The following is a 23,201-nucleotide window of genomic DNA, read 5'->3' as shown; positions in this document are numbered from 1 at the left end:
TTTTTTGCAGTGTTATTTTCAGAAGTAATGCTGTGGAGTTTGGAAATTTTTGGTACTTCATTGGTGGTGTGATCTGGAGAGAGGTGTGATTGCTAGTCTCTTGTACTCTGGTCCTTATCCATGAATGGCCACTAATTATTTGGGATTGCAATTGCTACTACTGCTTCTCACAGTCCCTGCTCCCATTGGTCCAGAAGTGATACTTTCCCTCAGGGTCCCTGATCCCTTGTGACCAAAATGATATTGCTCCTAAGGGCTCATATTCTTTCTTGACCAAAAATGTACCTTTCTTCAATTGAATAATGACCTGAAAAAGGATGTAAGCAGTGGAGTAGCCAAACAGCATCTGGTCCTACATCCAGTAGCAACACGGGGTTAATCTGTGATCTTTCTGACCCATTATCAGATCCCATACTGTCTCAAGCTTGAGAGCTTCTGATGCTATTGCTGCTTTTGTCATCATCATCTAATCCCAACACTGCCCATCACATGGACCTCTGGATCAGCTTCCTTCCCCATGTCACATATTTTTCTTTCTGTTCTCCTCTGTTATCTTGGGCTGGAAGAATTTCTCACTCCAACCTTTTGTTGACTTTTTTACTTCAGAATTCTATTTGACATGTTATTTTAAAGTTGTTTGGAGGAGATCAGTTGTTTCTGTACTCTGACATCTTGCTTCTGCCTTTCTTTATGCTTTTTTTGGAATATATTTTTGATCCCTTTGATAGTCTGATAAAATTAATCACTCCTTCTGAGAATAATGGTTGTTAAAAATTGAGAAAAGAGCTAAATTTCACTTACAAGTTAGTGAAAATAAAGATATAGTTTTTGTCCCATCCAAGTTTATGGTCTTCCTCAAATCTATGCTCAGGATCCATGAACTCTAGGTTAAACAGTGAATTTCTTTCTTTGGTCCCTTTAATGTTTTAAGGCTACCAACACATCAATCAGGTTGTTTATCTGTTTTCTTTCATTCTTCTTATCTGACTAGGCCACCTGCTTTTTTTGATTATACTTGATCACCAAATTAGTCAGGATAAATATATTCTGTAAAATGCAGAATACCCATAATCATTAAAAAAAAAAACAAACATACAAATAGATTTCCCCTCCACTAAATTCTTCTTTTGGTACTATGGTATAGTGTGGACATGACCCTATATGCTTGAAGTGTATGTCAGAAGAATGCAAGCTACGGCAGATCTTTATCAGTATAGGAAGCTTCTATTTATGGACTATGTCTGTTGCCTGAAGACCAGCTTGACTAAATATGTTGGTTATAGAAAGTTGATGAATTTTTTACCCCCAGCTATTATTGAAGACCAATGACAGACACAGGAGATGAAGTATGTAAAGTGCTTTGGAATTCTTAAAGAGATATAAAAATGTCAGCTATTATCATCTATCTCCAACATCCTAGAGGGCTTGCAAGCTGTATTGACCACTCTGTACCAACTATTCACAGATCCATGAAATATTGAAGTAATAGTTTCCTGCCATATATTTATTCTGGACAAATAACTTTATAACTATTTGTAAGACTATATTATACTAGGAATCTTTTGGAAAATATACTCATGAATGATAGGAAAAACTAAATTTTCACTAAATTATCTTATCTAGAAAAATTATATATTTTTTTTAGTGCAGCCCTTTTCTTATTCTAATAAAATGAAGTAGTTTCAAGGCTGAAATATTTTAAAGTTATCACTTATGCTTAACAATTGTTAGATATTGCAGCTGCTACTGTGTGTAAAGGAATAGTTCTTAAATTTTTTTTTTTAATCATAAGTCTCTTTGGTAGAATGATAAAACCTTTGCATCTTTTCTCATAATAATGTTTTTAAATGCAAAAAGTAAAACATGAAATTATGGAGGAAACCAGTCATCTAGAAATAATTTCTCATATACATACATACATATACACACACACATATATACATATATATTTTTTCTCATCTAAGTTCACAAACCCCTTGAAATCTATTCACAGATCCCTAGATCCCAGATTAATAACCATAGTTATAAGTAGAAGAAGCTTAGGATTTGGAGGCAGATGAGGAACTGAGTTTGAATCCAGCCAAATTCCATAAGGCTCAGTTTCCAGCCTGCCAAATGAGGATAATTATTCCTATAGTTGCTTTCCCACAGGACTGTTGTGAGGTATATGTGACAGCATAAAGTTTCATATCAATGTCTGCCACTGTTAATTGCAATTATGTTGTACTGACCAAATATGATATCTGCTTTTTCATCTTTCCAAGAGTTCTGATAAACTAAATACACACTGTTGAATATCTCTTATTGGTAGTTAATAATTTTGATCTTCTGTGACATCTCTCTCATCTGATTCTCCATTTAGCAGCATGAAGCTTTAGCAATAAGATTATGGCACTTTAAAATGGATTTTGCTTTTTGTTTTATCAAATGTACTGCAAATATAAGAAAAAGGACAATTCAGTTCCTTTTTTTTTTTCTCAGGTATTGGTCATCTTTTAGATACAGTTAGATTCTGTATATTTGCCAGTTTTCTTCTTGACAATAATTGTTTTCTAAAGCACAAATATGAGCTGTTGAGTATCATTTAATGCCTTGTTTGTGCATTAACATTATCAATAAAGTCAAGAGCTCAGGGAATTGGCTGTTTCCGCTAGCTCTTGTCCTTCATAAAAAAGATCAAGGCATATGCTTTTTAATTTAATTTTTAAAACAGCATTTTGGATTAAAATAAACTTGAATATCTCATATACAAGTAATATTTGCTTCCAGATCATAGTGGTTTCCTAATATGGTAAGTAAGGCTTTTATGTGTAATCCTTTTGACAGTGGCTCTTGTTAAAAATAAAAGATAGATATTGCTATTTAGTCTTGCTGAGGAAGTAAATCAATAGGTAGAAAGTCATTTGACCCATATAACCAGAAAGAAAATTTGGTAAATTGTTCGATGAATTATTGACTGCTCTTTGGAATATTAGTGATCTAGGGAGGGGATCCACAACTCCTTTCAGTGTGGGTATATATTTCATATATAAGAGAGATTATATTATAATCCATATATTTTTTCTTTCCTCTAATCTCTCTGTGGCAGTGTTCTCAGGGCTCCATTTTGAAGGACATTCACTATTTCTTGGTTTTTGTTTACTATCATTTTAAAAATCTCAATATTGATTTAACAATTCTTTTCACCAGTTGTGAATTGTCTAGAAAGGTTGATGACATGAGGAAGAAGAAAAGTAATAGATGCATTAAGGAAATGCATCGTTTATGTAGTCTCTAGTTTGTACATAACTCTCTTCATGCCTTGTCTAGAGTTTTCAGTAGCCTCCTAATTGGTTTCCCTGCCTCAACTATTTACCTAATCTAACATATCTTCCACACAGTTTTCAGAATATTTTCCTAAAACACAGATCTAATCTTGTCTCTCACCTGCTCAAAAAATTCTAGTGATTCCCTATTACCTTAATGTTCAAACACAAATCCCTCTGGCAGTGGGATTTACTCACACTCACAATTAACTTTCTAGGCAAAGTACACATTTCCTTTCACGCACATTATCAATATAGTCTGTCTTGCTACTTTTTGTTCATAGCATTCTACCTTCTATCTTCCTGCCTTTGAACAAGCTGTCCCTCCCCTATATCTGGTATACAACCCTTCCCCTCTGCTTCTTATCTTAAAATTCAGTTCAAGGGGTATTTCCTCCAAGATGCCTTAGTTCACCCTGGCTCTCTACACCCTTGATCCCTTGCAAAAATCTACCTTAAAAAAAAAAAAAACTACCTTTTGGTCCATATTTTGCATTTACTTAGCTGTATGTGTTATTTCCTCTATTAGAATACAAATACTTTGAGGACAGGGATGGTTTTTTGTCCTTGTATCTCCAGTCCTAAACATAGTGAATAGCCACTCCCTGCTACAATCATTTAATAAATGCTTGTTGATCAATTGAATAGAATATTCTAAAAGCCTCTTATTATTAAAACTGTAAAAGCCCAAGAGAAAGTATTAACACCACAACACGTTCTTTATTCACAGTAAATCAGGTAATGGCACAAAAGCATTTTTATATAAATGGCCTTAATCAGTACCAAATATACTCCCCAATTGACCACAATAAGTGAGAGTGAAATTCTTTTAAGAGACTGATTTATTGCACTAGTATGAAAGGGGGTAGTGCTAGATGCTTTAATAGGACTAAAAACTTTATTACAAGAACTGCACTTATGTCATGTCACATATGTAAAAACATAATGATAATAGAATGCATAGACTCAGCACCTGGAAAGGTTTCTTGTGGAACATAGTCAAGGTGGAAAATTACCCACTTTCGACACTCTCGTAAAATCTACCTTTCCCCTGCTTATTTCTCTTTCTTTACATAGTCTCCTGAAATAGCAAACACAAGACTTTTCAAATACAATAAATATACGCTCTAAAATTTGGTTTCTGGGAGTGAAATGTTAACAAAGGATGTGGACAAAAGCAAATGCATTTCTTACCTTTGACTTCTTTTCCTTCCTTCCTCTCTGAAAACCTAGGTAATTAATAAAAGACTACTACATAGGATTTATTTTTATTTTTATTTTTATTTTTTTGTGGGGGAAGGAACTGCTTTGTTTTTCAAGTTTAGTTTGTATGGATTTAAAGAAAATTGGAAAATAAGCTCTGTCAAGTGTTTCAGAGTAAAGTATACTAAAGAAGTAAAAACATTTGCAAAGGAAAATGTTCTGATGATTTTGATTCCTTCCATGGCATGCTATTGAATTGGCTTCCTTCCAGCTTTCCCAGGAATTGGAGGATGCTTCTCTTAAACAAATCTGTTAAATTTTTAGTTTTTTTTTTTAAAAGAATATTGAACACAACATAGATTGAATCTTACCATCTCTTATTTCTGGGCCTAAAGTGTCTCCAGATCACACCTTCGCCTTGGTCTCCTCTCCAACTCTATGAATCATGGTTTTCTTATAATACAAATTCATTTGGCTTAACACTTCATATTTCTGTCCAGTGGCATTCATTTTAAAACATAGCACATATCATTGTTGCTCCTATCTATTCTAGATAGAGTGCCTATATCCTTTGTCACAGCTTTTTAACTGGTTTGTAATGGTTGTTTTTTGTTGTTGTTGTTCTACCTTTTGACAATTTTTGATGACATCTCCAAGTCCTAGTTCTTCTCTATGTAAATCCTCAATTCCCTTTATTCTCTACCACCTTTTAGGTGATGGATTTGTCATTGATAAGAGTAATAATATCTTAAAACTCCCCTCACTTTCTTTCATTCTTCTCAATCTTTTTAGGTTCCTTATTCATCCCTTTCTCTCTAATCTTGGAAAAAGAGGCAGCTCTCTATTCATACCCTTTGTCCTATATTCTTGAGTCCTTCCCTATAATCTAGTATCATCAAACATCCCCTGTCTCTCATGTATCTTCAAGTTTTCCCTTAAAATGATAAAGAAATATATCCATGCTATATATTTTTCTCATTTTTTCTAGTGGAGCTGGGACAGAAACTATCCTGGGAAAAGTCATTATCCTAATATTATTCTTTTACACTTAATGTTCTATGCACTGTTGCACAGGTGATAAAATAACTGTTTTGTATAGTTGCATAAACACGTTAGGATGGAAACTCATACTCTCTAGGCTCAATTAAATCATCCTTAGTATACCTCCAGTGGCAGGCAGGACAACAGGGATGACTAATACTTTATCCTATCACAAAATTATTTTCATCTCTTGTTAGTCTCCATATTTTGAAAGCTATTTCATTCACATCCTCTTTTCGGGATTTTCTCATTTTAATTTGTTTGCTTTTCAAGGTTCTATAGTACAGTTATTTTTTTGTTGCTGTTGATATGCATTTTATTTTCTTCTTTGTACAGCTTTGAACCCTTGCATTGCCTTGATTTATTTACATTCCTTTAAAACAATTGATTAATGGTAAAAAGCAGTGTATAATATATAAAGCGCTGAAGATGTGGATTTGAATTCTGTCTCACATTTTTTCTAGCTATATGATCTCAGGCAGGTAATATAACCTTTTTAGGTGAGAAAATCAGACCCATAAATTTAAAGGATTGGATTCAATGATCTCCACAATCCTTTCTAACTCTGTCTAATTCTGTGAACAAAAATTTCATACATCTATATCTATTTATATTTGTATATATACATATTTATCATATTTCATTCCCCAGGTTTCTTTTTCATTACCATTAGTTGGGAGATAAAGTGGTCATCTTTTCTGTTATATCCATTAGCCAGGTATATTCTTTCAGTATTTTTCTTCAAATTACTAGTAGTTTTCTTAATCTCATCCTGCCACAACTGCTTTTGAAATCTATCCCTGGGAATAGTCTTACTTTTCTTCCTATGCTCAGATTTAATTTATATTCATATATTTATTATTATTTCCCACTTTAATGTTTTTTCTGCCAGTCTATAGATATTACTATTTTATCCCTAAACAAACACTTCCTTTGATTTCCTGCTTCCTCAAACAATTTTCCTATCTCTCCTCCTTTTCTCTTTCTTTACTTACTATCCTCACTTCTCCATCACCCACTTACACTGGAATCATTTATAGTTTCTCTTTTGTCCCAGCCATTCTATTGAAAGAATTCTCTTGAAGGTCACTAATGAAATACTGATTGAGAAATACAATAGCTCTCCCCTACTCCCCACCCCGTATTTGTTTGTTAGGATTTCTTTCATTGCTGGTGACCAGATTCTCTTTCTTGATATATTTTCTTTCTGTAGATTCCATAGATTCTTTTAGTCTCATGAATCTTCTACCTCCCTGACTGCTGCTTTCCTGCCAGCTTCATTCTCTTTTTATTCCTAAAGTATAGATGACATCCTAAAGTTCCATTTATAGCCTTTTTATTTCTCTACTCTTTCCTTAGTGAACACATGCCCAAGGTTTTAATTATAACATATATGTGAAGGATTCAAAAATTTATATTCTACCTCCAACCTCTTCCAAGAGATAGAACCTTATATTTTCATCTGCCTGCTAGATATTTTCACCCCAAACTCAACTTATCAAAAATTAACCTAATTCCCTGGAAAGATAGTGTGCCATATTGAGAGAATACTGGTTTTAGAGTTTAGAGACATGGACTTGAGTCCCAACTCTGTGATAGACTACATTTATGACTGTCAGCAAATCCTCATCTGTAAAATGAAGGGGTGAAAAAATGATCTCTTGTTACTCAGAGGAATCAGAAGTTGCCTCTTGACTCTTTTACAACAATATATTTCTCATCACATGTCAAGATCATTCACGATTCTGTAGAAAATGGAACAACAGAAAGAAATCTGTTCAGATTCTGATAATGAATATCAGTCAAGGAATGAAAAAGGCAGATATATGTGTGTTCAAAGTATTCATCATTATCTTGAAAAAAATTCAATTCAGAGATCTTTCTGTGGATGATGAAGTACTTGAGATGTTCCTGTTTGTGTATGGCTCCTGCAGAGCCTCCTGGAAAATATTTGGACTGCTCATCTGTACAAGAAAGACCAACTGGATATAGAATATCTATTATCCAGTTTTCAGCATGCATCTAGAACATTTCCTACTTTTTGCAAGTATTTGATAGACAAATAGATGTACAGTGATCTGGGTGAAAATTTGAAAAAGGAGAAGCAAAGTGGACTGAATGGGTTTTGGGAAATTGAAAGCACTTTTACTCATCCTAATCTTCCTAAAATAGCAGAAGTTTATATTTTCAATATATTTTGTTGCTATATGGCTATGAGACCTGCCCCCAAAGTATGAAAGAGGGGTATCCTAAAATGGATGATGGAAGGGTACATAATGTGAGCAGTCTGTAACATATAAGGAAAGAGGAAATCTGAAAGAGAAGCAGGAATAAAGGATGATTACTAAATGCTAGGTAATCAGAGTTCCATCCTTGTGATGTTGGAAGGAAGCAAGGAAGCTTTGGGGAATTCTCCTCCTATTACAAACTTCTGTGAGGATGTGAGCAAGAACCATATATGTATGTATAGAAGGCTTACAATCTGTATCATTGGATGGAATTTCCAAATTGTTCATATCATGAATGTATTTTAGTGTGGAAGATACCTTTTACTTTTAGGTTAAAACGTCCAACACTTTATAAAAAGACATGGACAGTATTTTGTTTGGAAAAAATTTAGGGATGTTAGTCAAATGCATGCTCTGTCTTTGCTACTTACTAGCTGTATAAACTTGGGTAAATCACTTCATTTTTTCATATGTAAATGAAAATAAATAATGCTTATATTCATGGAATTCAGAACTTTCCTTTGATATGAGAGGAAACAGATTCTGAGGATTTAGCTAACTTGTTCAAGGTCACACAGGTAGTAAGTGAGAGATCCTTTGATGGCAAATGTATTATTTCCTTTCCATTTTCTAGCGTCTCCTATGTTACATATTTTATAGAGCTATTCTGAAACTCTAATGAGATGACATTTGAAAAACTCTTTGTAATCCTGATAAATGTCCATTGTTATTATTAAGCACATGCTTAATAAATATTTTTAATGAATTAGTGGATCAATTGTTGTCAGTGTAGGATTAAATCATGAGTTCTGGCTTGTGTGTTTCTAAGCCTGATGAAAGTCTTAATGACTGTGGTATGGATAAGATTTTAATTGTCTTGTTACCTTTTAAATTGTATTAGCATGGACATTAAGTTTCAGATTTCATAACATTTCACGATTGATAACAGAAGATAAAATAGTAATTTCAGTGGCAGTCATTGAAACAATTATCATTTAGAAATAGGCGTTAAAGCAAAAAGAATATTAGGGTTAGGATCTCAAGGCAGAAGTTGGATTATTTTGACAATTACTCGTTGTGTGATTGCAATCAATTCATTTAACCTCTCCAAGCTTAGATTTCCTTATCTGTTGAATGTAGATGATAATTCTGTCCTGATTTATCTCACATGGCTGCTGGAAGAGAATTATTGGTATGGCTCAGGTTGTGCTACCAATTATGTATTTCTTATCCTGTAGTTATTCTGTTCTACTCCAGTTCTAGTGTCCTCTCCCCTGAAATAACTTTGTATATATTTTTCATTTGCTTATTTTTATCCATGTTGTCTTTTCTTAGTAGAATATAATCAATCACTTTGTGCACAGAGGCTTTTTTTGGTAGCCCAGTGCTTTTGAAGTAGTAAGTGCTTAATAAAGGTTAATAGAAAAAAAAAGTGATCTAAGAAAGGTAGGAATAGTGACAGAAAAGAAAGACAGCTGTTACATAGGTCGAAGCTATCTTGTTTTTATTTTTGTGTTTTTGGCAGTGCCAAGTGCTGGGCTTGGCACATAGTAGGCACTTGAATGAATCTACAAATGAAAATCAAATGAGATAAAATATATAAAAGTGTTTTAGAAGGGTAAAGCAACAGACATATTAGTGATGATCATTGGTATTACAAAAATGATTTGGTTCAGATTTGGGAAAGATATTTAAAATGTTGTCAAACTTTGCTGTCTTAAAAATACAATTCTTATGAAATGCAGAAATATTTTTCTTCCATAACAGCAAAATCCAATTAAAGTGAAAATTCCTCAACATTCATGATATTGGCCCTCAGGTGAAATGTCATCTTTTGTTAGAATCAGAAAGCCAAAAAAAGTAGTCCACAGCAAATCCTCTAGTCTCAGCCTTCACTTGAATAAAAAAATCAGGGATGGAAAGCAAGTACAGTAATGAAATTTTATACTTCTGGTGGCACTAGGTCAGAACTTTTGACTTCTAAATGCTTTTAAAAGGTAAGGTTGCTTTTTCTCAAAAAACGGCAATATATTATTAAATCTTAATAAACCCCACCTCTGGAAGGAATAATATGCCATTCTTGAAGTGGCTCATATATAAATCACTGCATAATACAAATTGGTTTGACACTAGAGTTTCACAGTCAAATCCTCCAGTTGTAATGGACAGAAACCCTGAAGTATGGTGGCTCTGATATTTGAAATATGGGTATATTAGCTATATTGATTATGAATCTGTAATCATTATATTTAATATATTTAAATTTCTGTTATTTTCACTGTCCTCTGATTTTAAAGGCAATTAGCTTTTATTGATGTCTAATATTCTTCTAATTTTCTTTTCACACTGGCCTTGACCTTCTGAAGATCCAAAGCCTAAATGTACCTTCTCTGTGCTTCTCTCTCCTGTGATATTGATGGTACTATAGATTCTGTGGTTAGTTTGATCTATTTAAACACATTATTCTACCTCCTTTCAACCCTTCACCGCTTATGTAACCATTGCTACATTTCTTTCTTTTTTTTTTTTTAACTTTCTCTTACTATCCCTGCAAACTGTGTCCCTTCTTATCCTCCTTATTTTCCCCTTCCCTTACTTTTATGTTTTAATAAAAAATTTTAAGTCCAATTTTTCTTTTTATAGTGACCTTAACAATCATCAACAAACACAAATATTTTAATATACAAAAAGATCCCAAGAAGCTTATATGTGAAACTGTTAACTTTTATGTACAATTTGTTTCTTAAACAATATAGCTATATCTTTATATCTATGCATAGTTATATATAAATAAAAAATAATACATTGTAAATAATACATACATATACAGTTTATTTTTTAATGCATAGATTTATCCACCTGTATCTTTACATATACATATGCATACGATACAGACAATCTATATACAATTTTTCTTAAACTATATGAATAAATGTATTCATACTTCTTAAGGATAGCACCAAGCTACTCAATTGTTTTATTCCTTTAGCTTTTTTGTTATAAGTTATGCATTTAAAATGTTTTATTGAGGCTCTTTTTGTGAGATAGCTATGTGGCGCAATGGAAGATAATGAACTCAATAGGCCTAGAGTTGGGAAACTTGAGTTCAAATCTAGCCTCAGACACTTACCAGCTATTAGATTCTAGGCAAATGATTTAACTCTGTATTATTTAGTTTCCTCACATATAAAATGGGAATGATAATAATTCTTGTGAAGATGAAATCAAATAGTATTTGTAAAGCATTATAAAATGTTACCTAACTTTAAAAGATATGTATCACTACTTAACCTATTCCCTCTGCCCTCCCTCACTAGAAAAGTCCCTTCCTTTTCTAATCTCTGCAGTCCAACAAAACAAATCAACACGTTAGTCGTGTCTGAGAAGGCAGATCTCACTCTATATCTTGAGTCCATCACTCCTTTCTCAAGAGGCAGAACAGACATTATCACTTGTCATTTGAAATTATTATTGTTCTCTGCTTTGGCTAGATTTCTGAAACCTTTCAAAATTGTTTTCCTTCATATTATTATTGTCATTGTTTATGTTGTTTTCCTAGTCATGCTTTGTTCTTTTGAAAAAAAAGATTCAGGGACACATCACATTATTTACTGGATTCTTGAATATTATCCTCCTGCCTCAAACTTTTCTACAAGATTTCAGTTGTTTTTTGCTTCATATATTAATAATGATAATTATAACAATAGCTGACATATATATGTATATAGAGAAATAGTTTTGAGATTTACAAAATACTTTACAAATATCTCTTTTAATGCTGACGATAGATGCTATTTTTATCTCCATTTTGCATTTGAAGAAATAAAGAAATTTAAATGTGTTGTGTAGAACCACAACTAATAAGTATCTGAGGCACTATATGAACTCAGTTCTTTCTGACTTCAGGCCTAGTACTCTACCAGCTCTTTCACTTAATTGCCTCAATTATTATTATTAGTTGTTGTTATCAATTACCCAAGTCTTTTGCATTTAAATGCTTTAAAAAAAATCTGGTCTATGAAGTACACATCTTCTTCATTGGATTAAATAATGTCTAAAGAATTTTTTTGAACCTCTGCCATGATTTGTTTTACAGAATTTTGAAAAAAAAATTCTTCTTGGTTACTGTTGCCCTGAGTATTTTTCCTTTCAGACTTCCTCAACACCTTTGCTTTCTCTATTTGGGTGCACTTAACATATGATTTTGTACCACAGGTATTCACATCTAAGTCATATCCTCCTTTGAGACTGTCAGCTCCATGAAAGCTAAGCCATCTTACCTCCAACTTTATAACTCTCCTAGGGCTCAGCTAAAAGTTTTTTTTTTTTTTTCATGCAGTGGGTCTTAATTCTTGTTAGATTTATTAAATTGAAACAAAACCAAGAAATTGTGTTTTGGCATCTTGGAAGAAAACTTGAATCCTTAACGTTTTGGAATACACGAACATTAGTAGCTTCTAATGCATATTCCTTTCACCTCCAAAAACTGATTTTTTAATTATTAATATTAGGTTGGTTTTCTTTTTCATGATTAGAAGTTTGTAAGATTTTTTTTCTCCCCCATTATATTCTTCTAGGGGAAGATTTTATAAACCATTATAGATTAAACCACAATTAATAAATCATTAAAAAGTTACAATTATAAAAAGATAGTATTGTAGAGATATATACTTCAGTTTTTTTTCTTTTTTCTCTTTTAATAATTATTATATTTCATTTATATAGCACATTTATAAATTTGGGGCTATGGTTTGCCAATTTCACATCTGCCAAGTTAGCTATATTTTTTTTCCTGTTTTATAGTATTTTATTTTTTCCAATTATATGTAAAGACAAATTTCATATTTATTTAAAAAAATTAAATTGCAAAATTTCTTCTTCCCTTCCTCTCAAAATGGTAAACAATTTGATATATATTATATGTGCAATCATGTAAAATGTATTTCCATATTAGTATGTTGTGAAAGAAGAAATAGATCAAAAGAAAAAAATAAAAATAAAGAAACTGAAAATAATATGCTTCAATCTCCATTTAGACTCTAGCAATTCTTTCTCTGAATGTGGATAGCATTTTTCATTATGGGTTTTGGAATTGTCTAGGATAATTTTATTGATGAGACTAGCCAAGTCTTTCTATAGCATATCATTAGACAGTATTTTACTTAACTGTGTACAATGTTCTTCTGGTTCTGTTTCCTTCAGTTTATACCAGTTCATGTAAGTCTTTCTAGTTTTTTCCCTCATAATCATCTTGTTTGTCATTTCTTATAGTATAATAATATTCCATCAAAGTTATATACCACAACTTGTTCAGGCACGCCTCAAAATGATGGGCATCCCCTCAATTTCCAGTTCTTTGCCACCACAAAAAGAGTTGCTATAATAGTTTTCTACAAGAAGGTTCTTTCTCTTTTTCCTATTCTTTTTGAAAAATCTCTTTAGAATATAAATCTCTAGTAGTGGTATTTCTTTGGACATAGTTCTAGGTTGCTCTCCAGAATGATTGCATCTCAGTTCATAACTCCAACAATGCATTGGAATCAGTAAGATAAATTTTTCAAACAGTGCCTTGCTCCAACAATGCATTGGAATCAGTAAGATAAATTTTTCAAACAGTGCCTTGGCACTATTTTAGCTTTAAGTAATAGCTATACTAATATTTGTTTACTTATTCAACAGACATTTTCAAATACTGTGTACAGAGTGTCATGCTGAACACTGAGAGAAATAGGGAATCTAACACACATGATCTTTGCTGTCATGGAGCTTACAATCTGATAGAGACCATAAAAGTAAGATGTCAGTTACTTTTCTCATGATTAGTTGAAATGGAGTGACTCTAAGCAAGTAATGTTGAAGAAAAATAAGTGTTTTAAGGAGTACATTAACTTCAAATATTATGCTTAAACGTGGATGGTTGGAAAATATTAATAGCATAGAGATCTTCCCATTTTTCAGTGAGAATTCTAAGCTGGAAAAGTTTGTGACAATCATAAACAGTAATAGACTCTGTACATAATAGTCAGAAACTACAAGCTGACTTATGGAAAAGACTACTACTAATCATAGTTTTGGATCTATTCTTCCAAATAATAACTTCTTGCATTGATGTACCATTTTAGAATTTAAATGGTATTTCTCCATAGAGAATTGCCTTTGAGGATGAATAGGCTGAGAGGAAAGAGAGAAGAAAAGAAACGGGGAAAATAGGATAAAATTAATAATACAATTAGTAATCATAACTTTATGTGAAAAAACTTTATGGCAGTTTATCTGGTAAAAGTTTTATTTCTCAGATATATAGGTAACTGAATCAAAGAGCCGTTCTTCAGTTGATAAATGATCAAAGAGTAGGAACGAAGGTAGTTTTTGAAAAAATAAGCTATCTATAATTATATGAAAAATGTTCTATGGCTACTGATTAGAGAAATACAAATGAAAACAATTGTGAGGTATCATCTTAAAACTTAGATTGGCTAATGTGACAGAAAGAAAAATGAAACTTTTTGGAGGGAATGTGAGAAAATTAAGACTCTAATGCACTGTTGTTGGAGTTGTGAATTGATTCAACCATTCTGGAAAGCAATTTGTAATTGTTTAAAGGGAATAAAATTATGTATGCCCTTTGATCCAGCAGTATCATTACTAGTTCTATATCCCCAAGAGATTAAAAAATTTTAGAAAAATATTTATAACAGCTCTTTTTGGTGTGACAAAGAATTGGAAATTGAGGCATCAATAAAGAAATGGCTGAACAAGTGGTATGTGATTTTGATGGAATACCATTGTGCTATAAAGAGATGACAAGCAGGATGATTTCAGAAAAACCTGGAAAGAATTACATGAATTGATAGAAACTGAAGTGAGGCAGAAGCAGGAGAACATTGTACATAGTAACAACAACACTGCATGGTGATCGATTGTGAACAACTTAGCTATAATCAACAATATAATAAACCAAAATAGTTCAGAAGATCTTATGAAAAATGCTATCCACCCTTAGAGAAAGAACTGATAAAGTCGGAATGCAAATTGAAGCATCTCTTTTTTTTAAACTTTATTTTTTCTTTTTTTCCTCTGTTTTCTCTCACAACATAATTAATGGAATATGTTTTGTAAGAATAAGCATGTATATCCTGTATCAAATTGGTCTTCTAAATGAGGAGGATAAAGGAGCAAGAGAATAAAGAGAATTTGGAATTCAAAATTTTAAAAGATGAATGTCATAAATTGTTTCTACATGTAATTTGGGGGAAAATAGAATACTAAATAAAGTTATGTTATTGTTATTTCAATCTTGTCTGACTTTCTGTGACCCAATTTGGGATTTTCTTGGCAAAGCTCTTCTTTGCCCAAGAAACCAAAGTCATTTATCATTTTCTTTTCCAGCCCATTTTACAGATGAAATTGAAACGAACAAGGGCTAAGTAAATTTGTTCAGGGTCACACAGCTATTAGGTGCCAGAGGCTAGATTTGAACTCAGGAATATGAGTTTTCCTGACTCTAGTCTAGCACCCTATAACTATGGCACTACTTAGCTGTTTCCAAATGGTAATAATATTTGTAGTATGAAGCAGCAAGGTGATATAATGAATGGTGCACTGAAGCCAGGAAGAAGTGCAAATCCAGCCTTGGACATTTACTAGTTGTGTGATCTTGGAGCAAATTGTTTAATCTCTATCAGTGTTAACTTGCTCCACAGAGCAAGATGATTCCCTACCTCTTAGGGGTGTTGTGAGGATCAGATGAATTATTATTGGTAAAAGTTCCTGGTAAAAGTATAGCTCCTTAATAAATATTTTTTCCTTAAATATGCTTCTTATCCTTAAATACTTCTTCCTTAGCCCTTCCTTTTACTAGTATATCTCTCACAATATTATTATTAGGTTCAGCTGATATAATATCTGTTGCAAATGATAAAGAAGGCTTTAAATATCGGTTATTATCAGGTGGGTTTATGTTTCATATATAAATATACTGAAATAATATAGCATAATCTTGTTACAAACCAATTGTTTTTATTAGGCTTTTCCTACCTGTTTTATCTGAGGGTTTTTTTTTTTTTTTTTGGTCTCTGGGATGTATAATTATAACATTATATAATTGGCCTTGCAGTGTATTTAAATATTGATATGCTAATTTTACCTTTCATTTTTTTAGCCACTACCCAAAGCAGTCCTTCACTACAGTGGCAGACACACCTGAAAACCTTCGACTGAAGCAGCAAAGTGAATTACAAAGTCAGGTAATTTCTAAATGATTAATTTAGCATCCCTAATACTTGATGCTATAAAAGCACCTGTTCAGAGATTTTGTTAATGGCAGTGCTAGTGGGTTTTTTTGGGGGGTGGATAAGTGCCATTAATACTGTCATTCAAGCATGTAAGTATAGTTATAATTATAGAAAATACAAATACTATATGATTTGGCATATAAATTATTTTGTATATAAAAAATGAACTGACAAAGTAATAAAAATAAATGACCGCATTAACAATAACTCTGTAGCAATAAAGATGTGAAAATTAAAATGATTTTGCATCAATAATAAAATTAGTATTTACTTGTTTGAATGATTTGTCATTCAGTGACTTAAAAGCAATTTCCCAAGAATGAATGCTGATTTAATGAATTTTACTGCTGCTGTGTTTGCACAAGGTGAACAGGTGACTCCTGGCACTAATTTAGAAGAATTTCTCAATCCATAATAATTGAGGATGAATTGATTATGACATTTATTTTCAGAGACTTGGTTTTCTGTCATCTTGGTTCAAAGAGATTGCTTCTTCAACCCTGTTTCCTTTCAGTTAATTGACAAATATTGTCACCCTCCAAACCTTTTGAATATTTCTTGAGGCAAATGAAATTTTCTATTTCCATAGAGTATTGCCATCAGACTTTCCACATAAACAAATATTTATTTTGTTCAAATTTGGTTTTGGCCAAAGATTAGCATGGAAAGAGAAGAAAAGCAGAGGTGGGACTAGAAAAGAAATCAGCCTCTCTGTATATCTTTAGTACTTATTCTCCAGCTTCCCCTTTAGTGTCATTTTATACATTTTTTTTAATTTAAGGGTTAGTTATTGTCATGTAAAAAAATTGAAATTTTATGTTTAGTTCCTAATCAATTATTTTGGTTGCAAACCTCCAAAAATAAGGCATTGTACTCTGGTTGAAGTGAATGTTTGTGATCCTTTATAAGAAAGTCTCATTCCTTTTTGAAGAAATCATCACAGCTGTTCATTTTGGCTACCACAGATAGTTGCCCATTATTGTATAGATAGGGCCTAGGTGGAAAGGATCACTGAACTAGTAGTTAGGGGACCTGATTTCTGGCTTTGACATTTTTAAAAAATGACCTTTTATTTTATTACATGTTTCCCAATTATGTGTAATTTTTTTAAACATTCATTTTTAAAAATTGAATTTCAAATTCTCTCCTTCCTTTCTGCCTTGGCCCCTTTCTTGAGAAGACATGAAATTTGATATTGATTATATATGCTGAGTAATACAAAATAAATATCCACATTATCCAAATTGCAAAAGAAAACACAGAAATGAAAAATAAAAAAAAAAGGCATGCTTCAATCTGCTTTCAGACTCCATCAGTCCTTTCTCTAGGGCTGATAGCATTTTTCATTATAAGTCTTTCAGAATTGTCTTGGATGATTGACTGGAATAGCTAAGTCTTTCACAGTTGATCATTGTGTACAGTGTTCTGGTTATACTCATTTCCCTTTGCATCAGTTTATATAAGTCTTTTTGTTTTTTGTTTTTGTTGTTGAAACATCCTGATTTCCATTTTTTATATCACAATGAAATTCTATTACAATGGTATATCACAACTTGTTCAGCCATTCCCTAATTGATGGGATATCCCATCAAGTTCCTGTTTTTTTGCCCCTATCAAAAAAAAAAATCTGCCAGAAATATTTTTGTACAAAGAGATCATTTTCCCTTGTCCTAGGGATACAGACCTAATACTGGAATTTCTGGGTCAAAGGCTAAGCACAATTTTATAGCCTTTTGGACATGGTTCTAAATTGTTCTCTAGAAAGTCTGGACTAGTTTATAACTTTATTGGTGTTCCAATTTTTCTACATTCCCTTCATCATTTCCTTTTCTGTCATATTAACCAATATGATAGGTGTAAAGTGGTATGTCAGAGTTGTTTTAATTTGCATCTCTCTAATTAGTAGTAATTTAGAACATGTTTATGTAACTATTAGTAGGTTAAATTTCTTCTTTAGTTATCTATGTATTTGAGAAATGAGGCCTTTATCAGAGAAATTTGCTATAAATTCACTCCCCGACCCCTCCTACCCCATTTTCTATTTTCCTTCTGGGTTGACTACATTAGTTTTGTTTGTAGAAAAGCTCTTTAATTTTATATCATCAAAATTATCTATTTTATTTCCCATGATGCTTCCTATCTATTGTTTGATCATAAACTTCCCTTATCCATAGATCTGATATACATTTTCCCGTGCTCTCCTAATTTACTGATGCTATTACCCTTTATATCTAAATCATTTATCAATTTCAGCCTGAGAGACGGTAGTCGCTGCCAGTTTCTGCCAAACTGTTTTCTAGTTTTTCCAGTAATTTTTGTCAAATACCCAAAAAGTTTGAATCTTTGAGTTTATCAAACATTAGATTGCTCTAGTTATTTTCTACTATATATTGTACCCCTAATCTATTCCACTGATCTACCAGTTGCTCTGTTTCTTAGCCACTACCAAATTGTTTTGATGCTTTTTTTAGAGTCTTGTGTTTGAGAGTAAAGTTTTCTATTCAGTTTTGGTCATTTCATTCAGAATGTTTGAAAGTCTTCTATTTCATTAAATATTTTTTTTTCCTTGAAGGATTTTACTCAGTTTTTTTTTTGTTGTTGTTGTTGTTGTTAAGGACCACACCTAAGTATGGAAACTGAGAAAGCCTGTAAAGAGTTAAAGGGGAGTGTATCATTAAGGGTAGGCTGGTTCTCCAAAAGCCCCCACAGCTATGAATCATAACACACTTGAAGGAATTGCAAATCAGCCTTTACTGATGCAGATATTGCTTGTGAATTGGGAACAATAAATTGGAGGCAAGAGGAGAGAGGTCAGAGAATGCAACTGCCCCCTCAGTCTCCTTGTATCATTATCATTCTCTCACATCCCAGCAGCCACTAACAGGTGGCTCCTGTAACACTTTTTCTTTTCCATGTATCATATTTGAAGCCCTCCATTTTAAAAAATATAGTAGCTGCCAAATCTTGTGTGGTTCTAACTATGGCTCCATGGGTATTTAAATCATTTCTTTTTGACTGCTTGAAGCATTTTCTCTTTGTCCCTGGAACTCTGTAATTTGGTTATGATGTTCCTGTAAGTTTTCATTTTTGGATCTCAAATTTTTTCAATTTTTATTTTACCCTCTGGTTCTAGGATATTGGGTCCATTTTTGTTCATAATTTATGAAATATATTGTCTGAACTCTTTCTTTGATCATGACTTACAGATAGTCATATAATTCTTAAATTATATTTCCTTGATCTATTTTCCTATAATTCTTAAATTATATTTCCTTGATCTATTTCCCAAGTCTGTTGTCTTTGCAATAAATTATTTCATATTTCTATTTTAAAATCTTTTTCAGTTGATTTTATTATTTCCTGCTATCTCATGGAGTCATTAGCTTTCACTTGCTCATAATATTTAAGAAATTACTTTCTTCTGTGAACTTTTTTACCTTTTTCTATTTGACCAATTCTGCTTTTTAAAGAGTTATTTTCATCAATGAATTTTTGAACCTTTTACCGTTAGACCAGTTCTGTTTTTTAAAGTGTTATATTCTTCAGCATTTTTGTGCCTATTTTACCAAACTGTTAATTGTCTTTATATATATTTTTTATTTTGCTCTTATTTCTTTACCTAATTTTAAAAACTTCCAGAAATTTTTGTTGGACTTGTGTTCAGTTCACAATTGTCCCCTTCTTCCCCTGCCTTGGAGCCTTTGCTGTAGATGTTTTGACCTCATTATCTTCTGAATTGTTGTCTTGATCTTCCTTGACACAAAAGTAACTTTTAATGGTCCTTTTTTTTTTTTTTTTGTTTATTTTCCCACCCTTTCCCCTATTTTTGAACTTTATGATAATGTTGGACTCTGTTCCTAGTATGGAGGACAGGATACTATCTCAAACTCAGGCTTTTTTGCACTGATATTGTCAGAACTGGTTTTAGGGGTTTGAATATTTCTGGTTTTTCCAAGGTAGTGTGATCTTGGGAAAGATATGGTCACTGCTTTTGTAGTTTGCTCCATGATTCTTATCTATCCATGATGGCACTAGCCTAGCCTCTGCCCCAGTGTCACAGATCTCTCTTTCTAGCATCCAAAGTTGTGTGGTGGCTAATGTTGGGAGAGCTTGGCTGGGTGCTTTCTCCCTTTCCCATCTTGACCCTATTCCAAAAGAACCAACTTAAATCTTTTTAAAGGAAAAAAAAAATCAGCATAACCAATAAAGTACATTGAAAGTAGATCTTTAAATGTAATTAATGTTCCATATCCCTTTGTCTGCAAAGGGGTAAAAGGAGAGGTATTTTTTCCTATCTCTTCTTTATAGTCATGTTTATTTTTTTATAAGTAAATTTTTGGTAAGTTGTCTTTTGTTTTGTGGCTTTTGGTATTTTCAGTATGTACATTTTTTTTTTTGACTCTTTATTTTGCATCGTTTCATGTTACTCTTTCTCTGTGTGTTTTTCATAGTTATTGTTACTAACAATACATTAATATTTTATTTCATTTTTGTATTTGATGTGTTCAGGCATTTCCCGATTCATGCCTAATCTATGGTCATTTGTTTCCAATTTCTACTTATGAGAAAAAGGGGGTGTTATAATTATTTTAAAGATATGCAGCTTTTCTATCTGTGACCTTCTTGAAATATATGTCTAATAGTAGAATCTTTGGGTAAAAAGATATGGATAATTTACTTATTCAATTCGCATAATTTCAACTTTTCTGGAATGGTTATACTACTTCATAATCCCACAAATAATTCACTGAACTTATCTTTCTATAACATCTTCAGTTCTCATCTTTTATAACTTTTGCCAATTTTCTGGATGTGAAGTGGTCTAATTTTTTAAAATTTGGATTTTTTATTAATAATTTGGAGCATTTTTTCATATGTTGCCAGTCATTTGCATTTCTTTTGAGAACTGTTTATTCAACATTTTATCTAGTGGGAAATAGAGGAATTCTTAAATAGTCATATTAATAGTAGTTATATAGTTTACATTTTACAAAGATATCATGTTATTCTCATAATAACCCTTAGAAGGAGGTCATATTATTATCCCTATTTAACAGATGGAGATATTGAGGCATATTAAGATTATTTACTTAATTAATTTAATTAAGAGAGATTAAGTAACTTTCCAGAGTAACCCAAAATGTCTAATTTTGATATTTGAATTAATCTTTCTGATTCTAAGTCCAGTGACTCATCCACTATATCACTTATAGCTGCCTCATTGTTCAATGAATAAATCCATGCATAATTAAGTAAAAAAATTTCAAATTTTAGGATTCAAGAGGTTAATATTGCAGTCAGATAATATTTTGGAATGTCATTGTCACTTACTGACTTTTCCTGCAATGGTTTCCATTTCTAGAGGCACATGCGAAGGTTTCATATTCTTAATTGAGTTTTTCTTCCATTTCTGTCATTTCTGATGTGAACTTCTAAATGTGAAGAAATCTATCTTTCTGAATATATTTTTTCTAAGTCTCTTGTCCTGCCTAGGCTAAGTATTTCACTTTTCTTTTTTGGGAGAGCTTTAAAGTGGCCATCTTTTGATTTTTTTCCCTGTTTGTTGCCCGGCTGTATCCTATGGAGCCTGGTCTTTTCCTACAGTGTGTTTATGACATGAAGTTTCTTATTAAGATTTTTGTCAGTGGAAAGAAGAGAATTTTTAAATGTTTAGTTCATAGGAGAATATTCAATACTATGCATTTTGAACAAAAGATAAATCCTTAGGTCACTGTTTCAATTTTGGTTTCAAAGATCTTCCTTAAACTTGAGGACAGGCAGATGGAATGTTTGCCCTGGGGTCAGGAATCTGGCCTCAGATATTTATTAGTTGTGTGGCTTTGGATAAGCCACTTAGTTTCTCACATTTGCAAAGAATTTAGTATAGTGGCTGGCACACAGTAGACATTTAATAAATGCTTGTTTCTTTTCCCCCTCTTAATTACACTATTCTAATTCTCAGCATCTGTTTAAAAGAAAGTTAGAAAATAAAAAGGCAAAACTTTATTGTATTTTAGGAACTCTCTTGGACACAAGTGATTTTCAAATTAGGATTCAAATTATCCTCAAAGACAATATCCCACAATTAAATAAAAGAGAGAACTCAGGTTGAAGTTTCCTCAGAAGTATAGATTCCTTAATCAGAACAACAGTCACTTAAAATGCTGGTGCATCCAGCATTTTTGGAATCATTCCCCTAAACCATATAATCCAATCAACTGTGAAGATAGGTAATGATTTTAATTAGATTACAATATTTAAATCTGGCTACAACCTCAATCTATTTTCAGAAGTTCAGAGTTCCATCTTATACTGTGATCCATTATCTGCTCAGAAAGTAGTTGGGCCTGCAATTGGAATTATTTGAAAAGATTTCAGGGCAGAATATTGTTTAGGAATAGAGAATTTAAAAAGACTGATAAGGACTTTAGATGAAAGACTTCAGATGAAAATACTGTCTTGATATTATTTCTTAATATGTAGGCCAAAGATGAAATGGAATTGTAGGAGTAGGACTCGGAATTTTTCCACCATTCATCCTTTGTTCAAATATTTCACTTTATTATTAAAATATTTGATAGGTTTCAGAAGCAGAATATTAATCCACTTCACTTTTATTTTAGGGATCTTGACAAGCTTTGTAGATGTTAGCTCATTAACCTTTGCAACTTCCTTCACCTTCACAATTATTGTGCAGTAGGAAAATCATGACTATGATTTTCTCTCTTACTAATGGAGGAATTAATGTAAGGCAGTTCAATAGGTTATTGATGGTAGAGATGGTAGAGAGATGGTAGAGAATATAACAAATTCTTTTTATTTGTCTCTGTCATGGCCAGGATTCTGTACCCTTTCCTTTCTTGATAGCTAGTTTTCTTCATAGTAAGATGATATCCTGAGAACGAGGGAGAGAAGAAAGGAGGGAGAGATAGGGGGCATGAGCATAGGGTGGGAGGGAAGAAGAGAGAGAGGAAGGAATAGGGAGAAGTACAGGGAAAGAGGGAAGGAAAGAAGGGGAGAGAGAAAAGGAGAGGGGGAGAGAGAAAAGGAGAGGAGGAAAGAGAGAGAGGGGGAAAAAGAGAGAGAGAGAGAGAGAGAGAGAGAGAAGAGAGAGAGAGAGAGAGAGAGAG

General features: G+C 32.5%; 1 protein-coding gene across 2 annotated transcripts in view; it reads left to right on the top strand.

Moving 5' to 3' along the window:
• NEBL (nebulette) overlaps positions 1 to 23,201 on the top strand; it is a 458,082-nt gene that overhangs the window by 166,066 nt on the left and 268,815 nt on the right. For both annotated transcript variants that reach the window (XM_051961694.1, XM_051961696.1), the window contains exon 3: positions 15,939 to 16,023. In XM_051961694.1, the coding sequence (XP_051817654.1) occupies positions 15,939 to 16,023 (85 nt within the window). The remainder of the gene's footprint in view (positions 1 to 15,938; positions 16,024 to 23,201) is intronic.

This window comes from Antechinus flavipes, chromosome 5 (genome assembly GCF_016432865.1).
Source record: "Antechinus flavipes isolate AdamAnt ecotype Samford, QLD, Australia chromosome 5, AdamAnt_v2, whole genome shotgun sequence".
Classification (NCBI taxonomy): domain Eukaryota; kingdom Metazoa; phylum Chordata; class Mammalia; order Dasyuromorphia; family Dasyuridae; genus Antechinus; species Antechinus flavipes.
Note: the sequence above shows the minus strand (reverse complement) of the source record. Positions and strands in the feature narration are given on the sequence as shown.